This window comes from Triticum urartu, chromosome 6 (assembly GCF_003073215.2).
Source record: "Triticum urartu cultivar G1812 chromosome 6, Tu2.1, whole genome shotgun sequence".
Taxonomy (NCBI): domain Eukaryota; kingdom Viridiplantae; phylum Streptophyta; class Magnoliopsida; order Poales; family Poaceae; genus Triticum; species Triticum urartu.
In genome coordinates this window covers 121,774,257-121,786,466 of record NC_053027.1, presented here as the reverse complement: position 1 = coordinate 121,786,466, position 12,210 = coordinate 121,774,257, and the positions used below count along the sequence as shown (strand labels likewise).

Here is a 12,210-nt window from a genome sequence, read left to right as displayed (position 1 = left end):
TTCATGTTTACATAAAAAGTGGTAATGAAGCCAACATTTCGCTCACTAGAGCAACACTGAAAACGAAAAAGAAATAGGAAAAATCACGTTCCAGCATTAGGTTACTTCGTAATTTACAGCTCTTCCAATGTACAACTGTATTTTCCAAAATAGGACAGCATCTGAGCTATCAACCCTTCATGTACATACAAAATGTCAAACATAATGTACAATGGTGCATTTTTTGCACGCAAAAGAATATTATGCCTTCAGAATTTTTCTGCCGCTTGGAGCTCTCATACAACTTCAATCTCCTTTTGTGTTCTTGCCATCTCAGTACTCACTGAATCTGTGGCTCTGCATCTAGTCATCGACCTTGACGATATCAGTGCAGCCAGAAAGAAGTGATCGCGATATGAAGAAATAGCCAGCCAACTGTGGTGGTGTAACGAACACATACAACTAGAATAAGAGAACACTTGCCTTCTCCAAATGAATCGCAAAGGAACAAGGGGCCATTTTCCAAATGAGTCACAAGGGAAGAAGATTCCGTGCATAACGGCTAGAGGGATTGTTTCGTCCAAGGCCCAACCCTAGGCCCAAAGGGGTTTTGTCAGTCTTCTTAGTGTGATCGCAACATTTAGACGAACTAACTTGGCGATGCGATTTTGAGTTGGCTTGTGAGTCAGCACAAACATGGTCAGCACCATTAGCATGAAGTGGCACGCTCTCACCATTCTGCGAGACTGCACCTCTTGTCATGTGAATAATTGCCATTTCCTCGTCAGGATGTGACGTCTGTTCTACCTTCTCAATATCCTCATTGTACCCCTTCAGGAAGAAGTCAGAACAATTCTTCCTCACCCCGTGATCAAATGGATTTCTGAACCGACCACCTGGGCCTCTGAGATAACTGTACCTCATGGCATTTGCCATCTCATTTGTTGTTATATTCCCGGATATCTGCAAGGCAGGAATTTAGAAATGATCGATACTGTGCAGAAGAGTGGCTTGAACACAAGCTATATACAAGCACGTATTTGCATATCTTTACAGACACAAGAAGAAGCCAACCATTTCAAGTACGAAAGAAGGAATACATAAGCAATGGAAAATATGATGAATCATGTCATCTGCAGAAGCTATTATCTCTACAGTTATATATCGACACAAGCATGTGGATAAGCGGAATAAAGCCGTGTCCATATCAGTACTGGACTAGAGGAAATGCAGACAAAGTATAGCTGACACTTGGCAACAGAAGGATAGTAGAAACATAGCAGAACTGGAATGGGTAAAACAATGTAATGGCATATATATTTCATCAAAGAATGCGACATGTGGTTTAGAAACTGCTTCAACACTGTGCCGGTGACAAAAAGATACAAAAAGGAATTGCTAGATCCTTAGATGGAGTCTAGGCTCTAGATGACCTCAGTTGGTTGCCCATGACAGGAGGAGACATGTCCTTACCTGATGGACCCTTGCAGATTTCACAACCAGAACAAAAAAGCAGGAGATTTGGTTCTACGTATTAGGCATGGATTCGATCTGGGGTACAGACCTCAATGGGTGGAATGAACTGCTGATAGATGATGAAAAGGTAAACGCAGAGATTGTTCTTACCTGTGATGCTTGAACTACTGTTAGAGTTATAACGCCGAAGAAAAGGAAGAGATCCATTATAACAAAAGACACCACCCAAGGATGGTTCATAGCTGAATAGTTAAGCCATCCACCAAACGATGCTGGAGAGCCTGGATCACCTGCGACTCCTGCAGCAACAAAAATGATAAAAGATTAGGATATTTTCCATGCGACAAATTGTACAGGCAAAAGAAAAGAAGATGTATACATACTTATGACAGCCGTTGCAGCAGTAATGATCATCGCAGAAACTTCTAGGATAAGAAACATAAAGAACTCCCATTTGTTCTTCTGCAATTGAAACCAATTGTTGCTTAGACTGAACGATGCCGCAAATTTATATATAATAAATAATAAAAAGTGAACAAAAGAAATTGCAATTCATCAACTAGGCGCAGAACAGTCTTTTCTTGCTCCTTGGCCTCAGCTTGGGTGTTTACACCAAGTTCAGTTATCAATGCTGGGCTGAAACATGCAACTTTTTAATCCAAAATTATTAATATACACCCTCCGCTTGTAAATTGATGGCGTTTTTAGACATTGACACGGTCTTCAATATGCATCTTTAACCATTAGTTCTCGTAGACATATATCTAGAACATACCAAAAAAGGGTACAATAAAAAGTATTTTTCATGACAAGTCTAATGATGCTATTTTTCCCTTACCAAACTAAATATTTTTTATATGTTAACAATCAAGTTAGAAAAGTCTGATTTCATGCCTTCTAGGAAGTCAGCCAGAATGGAGGTAGTATTTGATTATAAAAATAATGAAGTTCCACATACAAAAAGACTGAATCAGTACCTTTCCGATGCAATTTGAAACCCAAGGGCAGTGATGATCAAATTGCTCAACACAGCGATCACATGTAGAGCAGTGTTTTGAGCGTATGGGCCTCACAATCTATTGAAATAACAAAAATAATAATTATTTGAGGCTGAAGATAAAAAGGAAAAACGACTCGATTGCTGATTGGTGATTACACAATGAAAAGGGAAATAACTTACTTTGCAAGTAATACATAGTTGAGACCAATTGCCAGCCAGAAGTTCTGGGTTATCTAGACCCCTCTTCAACAATGGTTCCTGGAGGGGTCAAACACACGAGATTAACATTGCACATTTTGTACTATGCATAATATTTCAAGTTTTCAAGGTGACGATCTAATAAATAGGAAATCAACATATCGATAGGATGCCACAGTGGCTACCCAAATCTTTCATGCTTACATCATCTCTTTGAGTTTGCGAGTCTCTTATATTCTTGTTGATGTAACCAGGATCTTTCCTGCATAACAAGTATGGTCATACACATTCCAAACGAATTTCAAATGATCAAAATGACTTCCACTAAAAAAGGATCAAAATTGCATATGGTACCAAAACAGAAGATACGAATGCTTATTCTCCCAAACCTCATGATCCGACAAAAGGTTACTATGTATGTAAGAATAATACATAAGAAACCCTGACCAGATGTTTACCTGCTACATCTATAAAACATAACTAGTCCAGCAATTGCAAGGAAAACTCCCAACCATGAAAAGAAACCAAATAGTAATGTCATATTCGAGTTGTATTGTCCTGCATAGAAGGAAATAATCATTGTCATGTAGTACTGGATAATTAAGGAGTCTCAAGAGAGTCCAAATAGTAATATACCTGCGATAACTGAATGTATATATGCAACAATTAAGCCAATAATAATACACCAAAGCACAGGGGCAAGTCCTAATTTTGATAGTTTCCCAAAATAATTGTTCCCACCACATCCTCTTTCATGCACTTTTCTAGCATTCCCCTGCATAAAACCAAACAAACCATCGAGTCGATCTTCAGCATTTGCCTGCTGTACCAGAAGAAATCTTACATTGAGGGTACTAATGACCACTGTAAGTATGTAATCTAGACTGGCAATAGGCCAAAGTATATTCTCCACAACCCACGGAAGTTATAGATGAGCAATTTGAGCAGTGGTCACAATTTTCCGCTTTGGTCCTTCCTTTTCAGTATCACTAGTGCTCTATAAACACAGATATTCACTTTTTGGGGTAAAAAACTAATGTTGGGCAGCAGAACTTATAGAAAATCTATTGGAAAATAGCAGGAGCCATGGAACGCACTTACTCCACTAATACTGGAAACTACTTGCAATCATGTCTGTACAATAATTCTCAAGGACAAACACATGCAACTACACAAAGTGCAGCCATCAGTTATGTGTTTCATGCAGTTTAATCAACAAACCTATTTGATTACCCATAGAGATAGAATGACTCTTGAAATGCTAGAAAGTTACTCAAGTATGTTAACAAAAAACACATTTAAAATTCATAATACTCACAAGGTAAAATGCAACTTGCCGGTGACTCTTATCAGCAGCAAGTTGGGCTGGAGTTAACCCAGTATTGTCTTGCACCATAAGGTCCTCCTTCTTACCAACCTGAACTAACACAGTGCATGACTCCATATTCCCCCGAATGGCAGCCCAGTGTAAAGGAGTACAACCTATGGAAAGTATTTATGTATGGAATGAATACCAAGCTCCCAAAGAAACCAATAGTAAGGAGAATTCATGCTTTCGTGATTCATCTTAAGGTGGTAGGAAGGCTTGTAAAAAAGTGAATACATGCCTTCTTTATCTTGCCGCCCCCTATAAGCACCCAAAAACAAAAGGAGGCGTATGGAGTCTGCAAATCCCTTATAAGCAGCCCTACAAATGTTAAGAATATTTACACGTCAATAGGGCTACCATGTACTCATGTTTCAAAGCATATTTAGAAGGGCACACATGTAAAAAAAGGAGGAGAAAGTACAGACCAGTGAAGAGGACTTCTGCCATCATTGTCAGGGACATCAGGATCAGCATTCCATTTTGAAATAATGTGATAAAGAAATGCTGTCTGACCATACTGTGCTGCAACATGTGTGGTCTGTGACATTACAGTAGATTGATTAAGGAACCATAAAAAAATACTCCATAAACAAAGCTAACACTGGCTCGTTGACTTATTCTTCTGTTGAAACTTGTATGTGCTACAAATAACTAAGTAACTAATGTACATATTACATAAATAATGTTAGTACAAATATTGCAGGTTGGCATTTGGACGAAAATTCAAAGTTAACGTAAACCAAACCAGTCATCTCCATCCAAAATGTGCTTAGTGGCAATGCTATGTAACACAGTTGTCAAATTTGCATGCTAGAAGAGCAAAATTGGGTTGGTACAAAGAAGATAAAGCCATAATAACTATTATCATGAACAAAAATGGTTCATACTTGTACATCTATCCTGCCAAAACCGTACTACGGTAAGAGACAGAGGTTATTAGGGCAATTAACAGAGAGCCGATGGCAGTGCTACATCATTTCTTAACCTGTATCTGTGTACCGCGAAATAAAAAGTTCACTTATTTTGTGCCAGAGGTAGTAATCTCCTCAAACAAACGTACACGGGCGCGCACACACACAAAATCGACCTCGGGTCAACTAACCAAAACATATTAGATAGCAAGGAACATTAGAGTTGACAAGTGGCATGGGTACAACAGATAAGTTAGTACACAAACCTGATATCCATATAAATCAGCAGCATCAACCTTAGCTCCTTCTTTCAGAAGTAGTTCTGCAACTTGAATATGACCACGCACTGCACTCCAGTGAAGTGCTGTTTGCCCTGTATGGTCTATAGCATTTACATCTGCTCCGTGCTGTCCAGATAACAAGCAAATAACCATCATCACACCATATAGCAAACAAAATGCATATAACAGTAAAGGAGTGCATAGCAAAATTGTGATAAATTAGGTCAAGATCGGCGAAGAGGTGCTATGGGTAACCATCCTGAAGCTGGCACTTACATCTATGATTAACCCCACAGATATTCAGGAGGTTAAGTTGAGAAAGCTGATGTCAAAGAGGTTGGTTGTAATAAACCTTAACAGCTGTGTGTATATAATTGAAACGAACCAACCAACATGGTATATGATCCAGTTTGGTCCAGTGGGACTATAACTCAGAAAAGTTTGTATGCCCGACAGATATGGAAAATGGCTAGTTCAGAGGGCCCTCTAAGCACTAATCAAGCAGATATAAGAAGCCTTGGACTGGCCCTGCTCAGAGCTACCCACCAACCATACTACCATGGCATTCACCAGATAAATGCCAAAACAGCATAAAGGCAAGCCCAAAACCTACACCAGCTTCCCGATGATGCCGTGCATACATCACCAAACCCCAAGAACCCCACAACAAAAGGATAGTATTATACTTTCCCGTCACTACAAGGCACGAACCAAAAGCACACATCGGCCGTGGCAATTGCAAATTTTCAACAATAAGTGCGACAAGGGTGTCGACATTACAAAACATTCAGCAGGAGCTACACTACACCTCGGCTGCGAAATTGGGGGCTGATCAAAGCAGGCCAGCTATCGAATTGGATTGCTAAACAATTAAACTGCAGCAGCAGGAGGCACCCCTCCATCGTCACAGTTTATAACAAGCAGCAATTGGAAGCTACGTGTTGGGGAGCTCGGGGAAATGGCGGACCTCGAGGATGTACTGGGCGGCGGCGACGCGGTTGTTGAGGGCGGCCCACTGGAGCGCGTGGTAGCCGAGGCCGTCGGGCTCCGTCACCGACCGGCCCTCCAGCTCGACGAGGCGGTGCAGCTTCTCAAGGTCCCCGTACGCGGCGCCCGTGTACACGTCGTCCTTGAGCGACTCCTCCTCCGCCGCCTCCGCCTCCCCCGCGGCGGCCGCCCCGCCGGCCCCGGCGGGGGAGGCGACCGCGGCCGCGGCGGCGGTCGTGTCCTCGAGGACCTCGATCTCCGACGCCATGGCGGGATCGGGCTCTCCGGATTGGGTCGGGAAGGGAGGGGAGGGGGGTTGGAGGACGCTGGACGCGGAGGTGGCCCGAGGGACCTTGTCGCGGGGGCGTTTTTGACTCGGTATTTTTGGTGTTTTATTATTTCGTTGGTTTTGGCCGGAGGAAGAAGACGGGCGCAGCCGCACGGAACGACCCAACGACCGGGGAAGGGGATCTTTGCACTCGCACTTGCAGGCCGCGACGCCCCATTTGACCATTCTGGCTGATTTTTGTTGACAAAGCAGCAAGCTACGCTAGAGCGTCTACAGCCGGACGTTGTAAATTCAGCCTCTCAAACATTCGCAGACGCGTCTGCGAACACTGATCGAACACGCCTTAAATTAGTCATTTTGCATCCGTTTTTTTCATATTTTATCCTTAGATCACACAAAACATGCAAAAATAATCTTACATACTACATCTACGTACTACCCTACCTACTTTTCATCGTCAAAAATATTCACGACGATGATGCCGGGCGCCGGCTACACGGGCGGGTAGGAGGGCTGCGGCTCATTCTCCTCCTGCTCGACCCCATCCATATAGACGAACATCTTCGTCACGTCCGCGGCCTCTTACGCCTCCATCTCCTGCCGGCGACGGCGTCTTGCCTCCGCAGCCGACTCCGACCGGAGGGAATCGAGGATGGCCTACTGCTCCGCCTGTAGATCCCCGTCGCCAGTGTCCCGCACATCCTCCTCCTCCGGCTCATCCTCCTCCTCCGAATCCACTAGCCCCGCGGCAACCCGGGCTTCGCACCTTGCCTGAATCTGCTTAAGGAGTTCGAGACAACGCTCTGGTGTCAGAAAGCGCTCGCTCCTCACCCGGTGGCGTTGGGCATGGTTACTAGGTGGACAGGTGGAGTGGAAAGTGGCGGCGGCGGCGGCGGACAGGAGGAGGAAAATGTAGATGGATGGTAAGGTTTCGGTGCCGTCGGCCGACTTAAATAATCAGGCAATGCACTACGCGGCCCGCCGGAGCTGCGCCACGCGACGCCACCGGACGATGGAGGAGACGAGTTTCGGACCGCCGGGTTTGAGGGTGTTCCCGGTTGGGACCCTTTCGTCAGTCCGACGCGGCGGGCGTGCCCGGGTGTTTAAGACAGGTTTGAATGATCCGGTTGTAGATGCTCTTACAGGCCAGAATAAGATAAAAAAATCTATTCAAATTATATATATAGGTTTCGTGTCTTTTTTAAAGAAGACACCCCATATATTGATTAATTAAACAAAAGGTTATTACAATCATTCGCCACGCAGGGCCGAATTTCATGTCATAGGTCTACCTGCTAAGATGAAATAACACTAGGCTTGAGGGCAGGGAAAACATGATAGCCAAAGCTGAAGCCTATAAGATCAAAAAAAAATTGGAAATTTCTCAAACTTCCAAAAGTAAGTCATTCCCTGAGTTTCCCATTTTTACCCTTCATAATCATGCTTGTGACATACTCTCTCTGTTCCTCTATATAAGGTGTATTTGTTTTTCAAAAGTCAAAGGAGTACAAGTTTGACCAAGTTTTTAGAAAAATATATTAATATTCACAATATGAAATTTATATCATTTGATCGATCATGAAAGGTAGTTTCCTATTTTATTTAGGACGCCGATAACGCGCTGACGTTCGGGCTATAGGGTCGCCGCGCCGAACGCCCCCGTTCGGACCGGTAGCGGATCGAGCCGAACGAAAACGTTCGGACAGGATCACTTGTCCCCTGAACGACCCCAATCAGCGCGCCACATGGGCACCTGGTCAGCGCACGACCTGGTCAGTGCACGACCTGGTCAGCGCGTGACCCTGACCGCGGCGCGTCCCACCCGAGGTCATCACCCTCCTCCATCCATCCCGATACCCTCCCGAAACCCTTGCAGTCCCTTCTTTCTCTCCATCAGCGGCATGTAACTCCCTGAAGTTGCCATGGCAAGATCCCAAGATTTGTAGGCCAAATCGAGCCACCGACCAGGTGAATTCCTCGCCCATCCCCTCTGTCATCCCCATCTCCGTCGCCGGGCATGTGTATCCATTAAGTTGGCATGGCAAGATCGGCGACGTGTAGCCCAAATTGAGCCGTCGGCCACATGAATCCCTTGTCCCCTTCTTCGCCCTCACCATCCCCATCACCCCACCCGCACCCCACCATCTCCTACCCTTCCCATGAATCACTGATCTGTAGGGGGGAAACTGCCATGGCAAGATCTGGGAATATCTAGGACGTGGTTGCTACTGATCTTGCCACATCTAGATAGTGGCAGTAGATCTAGACTAGGATATGGTTGGCAGATCAACGACAGTTCCCATCCCATGAGGTGATGGTAGTGATGCAATGCAGGTGTTCCATCAAATTATTTTCATGTTCGTGATGTGGTTGTAGCCATGTGCATCATGTGGGTGTTGGCATGTGCATGCCCTATTGTTGGAAGTATGTGTGTGATGTAGTTGATAGCATTGCATTAGTACAGTGAGCTCCTAAACAAACGGTTTAAAACCCATTTTCGCGACGGCATCTGAAACCGTCGCCAAGTGAGTGTGGGTGATAGGGGGGTCCTTCCCACATGACTCAGAAACCATCAGGGATATGCCCTCCTGGACATACGTTCGGCAAAATGAGATCGTGTGCGACTGGCGAGCGCTCAAATATGAAATATGTGCAGTAGAGCTAAAAAAATTCAATTATACGGTGAAATTGTTTCCGATCGCAAGTATATCCCACACAGTCAGTCCCCGCTAAACGTTTCCGTTCGTATGTACATCCCACACAGTCGCTCGAAGGAAAACGTTTCCGTTTGCAGGTACATCACACACAATTTTTCCCGTTAAATCATTTGCGTTATTGAATATATCACACACGGTCCATGGAACAAACTGTGTGGCAAAGGCTGTCCATCACACACAGTTTTCATGTGGTAAACGTTTGCGCAAGGTGGCCTAACGCAAACAGTTTTCAAGAGAAAGTCATGTGTGATTGTTCATTGATCCAACACGGTTTATTCCTAGAAACTGTGTGCGTTGCCTGAGGTCATCGCCCACGGTATTTTTTAACAACTGTTTGCAATAGCAAAACCCAATTAGCAGGCTAATTATCCGATTATTCATAATCCATTTATTAATCTAATTGACAGTTCATATTAAGCACACAATATATTTCATTTTCATAATTGAAATACATCAGAGTACATCATCATATAGCTTCAACACTCAGCTACCCCATTACACAACTACATCAGGACCAAGTTTCACATGCAACATGTATAACCTTTCGAAATTAGCATCATAGACGGTACATAGACATATATATCTCATATGGAAAATTGCTGAAGCAGAAGGCGAATATTGAGCCTTCATTGATGTTGAAAGTCTTTGTAACTTTAGGCCAGTACCTGTGGATGATTGAGCGTCCATCCTTCGTCCTCTTCAGGAACACAGATTCATAATTAATTCAAGCCACAGGGAAACCCATTTATCCAAACCAAACATGATAAAGAACTAGAAAATATAGCACTTGTATATGTTTCACATGTATTAAGTACAGCCAAATTCGATCTATTTCTCACATGCATAACAATACAAAATTCTACCCACGACAATTGGACATCGCATGGCAGAATTGAACCAAGCAGTTAACTAAACACCACAACAAATGAACTAAATATTAACTGAGCACCATATTGCACAATATAACATTGAACCAAGCAGTTAACTAAACACCACAAATGAACCAAACATTAACTGAGCACCACATTGCACAATATAACATACTCCTAATAGAAGATTAGATAGTTAACCAAACAGTTAACTACAGCCAATTGTAGCAATTATATATGTTTCTCATGTATTTACTACAGCCAAATTTAATTTATTCCTACATGGTATACAATAACAGAATGCACCCACAAATTTGTAAAGATAAATTTGATTTATTTCTCACATGGAAGACAATATAAAATTGCAGCCTGAAGAATTGAACATCACATTTGCAGAATTGAACCAAACAGTTAACTGAAGATGACGACTAATTAATAAAACAGTTAATAAGTGAGCTTGTGTTGTTGATTCCTATTCCTAGGTGTTGTGCTTTTTCCCCTATGCCGCCTATTGGTACTAGTGGAGTAGGATTGGCCTGTAATACAGAACCTATAGGTGGTGTAACCTTTTGCTCAATACTCAAATCTACAATTGAAGCATCTGAGGCTGCATCAATCGAGGATACACAACATAAGGAATTGTTAGATCTCCAAACTGAACTTCGCCACCACACTACACGACATACAGAACATATACACTAGAGCAACAGATTGCATGGTAAAATTAAATAGCACAATTCACTAGAATTTGTGAAGGAAAGGTAGGAGCAGCACACGCAACGGGTAAAGCGAGCATGCATAACCGGCATAGCTAGCAAATGGCAAGGTGCTCCTTCAAGATCTGGGGGTCGGCACGAATGGCAGCCATCGCTACCTCATCCGCGCATGCGGCCGCGATTTGCTTCTCCGCTGCCAAATGCTCCTTGAGGTCCTGGCTATACTGCGTGCACTATGGCTTAGGCCGGCGCTTATTTGGTGGAGGGGTCTGAAGGAAATATGCCCTAGAGGCAATAATAAAGTTATTATTTATTTCCTTATAATCATGATAAATGTTTATTATTCATGCTAGAATTGTATTAACCGGAAACATAATACATGTGTGAATACATAGACAAACAAAGTGTCACTAGTATGCCTCTACTTGACTAGCTCGTTAATCGAAGATGGTTATGTTTCCTAACCATGAACAATGAGTTGTTATTTGATTAACGAGGTCACATCATTAGTTGAATGATCTAATTGACATGACCCATTCCATTAGCTTAGCACCCGATCGTTTAGTATGTTGCTATTGCTTTTCTTCATGACTTATACATGTTCCTATGACTATGAGATTATGCAACTCCTGTTTGCCGGAGGAACACTTTGGGTGCTACCAAACGTCACAACGTAACTGGGTGATTATAAAGGAGCATTACAGGTGTCTCCAAAGGTAGATGTTGGGTTGGCGTATTTCGAGATTAGGATTTGTCACTCCGATTGTCGGAGAGGTATCTCTGGGCCCTCTCGGTAATACACATCACATAAGCCTTGCAAGCATTACAACTAATATGTTAGTTGTGAGATGATGTATTACAGAACGAGTAAAGAGACTTGCCGGTAACGAGATTGAACTAGGTATTGGATACCGACGATTGAATCTCGGGCAAGTAACATACCGATGACAAAGGGAACAACGTATGTTGTTATGCGGTCTGACCGATAAAGATCTTCGTAGAATATGTAGGAGCCAATATGGGCATCCAGGTCCCGCTATTGGTTATTGACCGGAGACATGTCTCGGTCATGTCTACATTGTTCTCGAACCCGTAGGGTCCGCACGCTTAAGGTTACGATGACAGTTATATTATGAGTTTATGCATTTTGATGTACCGAAGGTTGTTCCGAGTCCCGGATGTGATCACGGACATGACGAGGAGTCTCGAAATGGTCGAGACGTAAAGATTGATATATTGGAAGCCTATGTTTGGACATCGGAAGTGTTCCGGGTGAAATCGGGATTTTACCGTGTTACCGGGAGGTTACCGGAACCCCCCGGGAGCCATATGGGCCTTCATGGGCCTTAGTGGAAAGGAGAAAGGGGCAGCCCAAGGTGGCTGCGCCACTTCCCCCTCCCCTAGTCCTATTAGGACTA

At 43.4% G+C, this 12,210-nt stretch overlaps 1 protein-coding gene across 3 annotated transcripts; it reads right to left on the bottom strand.

Moving 5' to 3' along the window:
* Nucleotides 1-57: 57 nt before the first annotated feature.
* On the bottom strand, nt 58-6,638 carry LOC125516744 (protein S-acyltransferase 24-like). Of its 3 annotated transcripts, none has more exons than XM_048682068.1 (14): nt 6,182-6,634; nt 5,200-5,340; nt 4,448-4,560; nt 4,261-4,340; nt 3,972-4,135; nt 3,290-3,428; nt 3,112-3,211; nt 2,858-2,915; nt 2,636-2,713; nt 2,433-2,531; nt 1,839-1,917; nt 1,606-1,754; nt 463-942; nt 58-342 (listed from the first exon to the last, which is right to left on the bottom strand). In XM_048682068.1, the coding sequence occupies exons 1-13, from the start codon at nt 6,467-6,469 to the stop codon at nt 511-513; spliced, it is 1,920 nt and encodes a 639-aa protein (XP_048538025.1). In that variant the 5' UTR covers nt 6,470-6,634; the 3' UTR covers nt 58-342; nt 463-510. The 3 variants fall into 3 exon arrangements, with proteins under 3 accessions (XP_048538025.1, XP_048538026.1, XP_048538027.1); XM_048682069.1 differs by having other exon boundaries at nt 58-336; XM_048682070.1 differs by lacking the exons at nt 58-342; nt 463-942; nt 1,606-1,754; nt 1,839-1,917 and adding an exon at nt 1,969-2,091 and having other exon boundaries at nt 6,182-6,638.
* Nucleotides 6,639-12,210: the final 5,572 nt, after the last annotated feature.

Coding starts and splice junctions, on each gene's coding strand:
- LOC125516744 (XM_048682068.1), bottom strand. CDS start 6,469: ATGGCGTCGGAGATCGAGGTCCTCGAGGACACGACCGCCGCCGCGGCC. Junction 3,212..3,289: donor TATACATTCAGTTATCGCAG/GTATATTACTAT, acceptor CCTTCTATGCAG/GACAATACAACTCGAATATG. Junction 2,532..2,635: donor AACTATGTATTACTTGCAAA/GTAAGTTATTTC, acceptor TTATTTCAATAG/ATTGTGAGGCCCATACGCTC.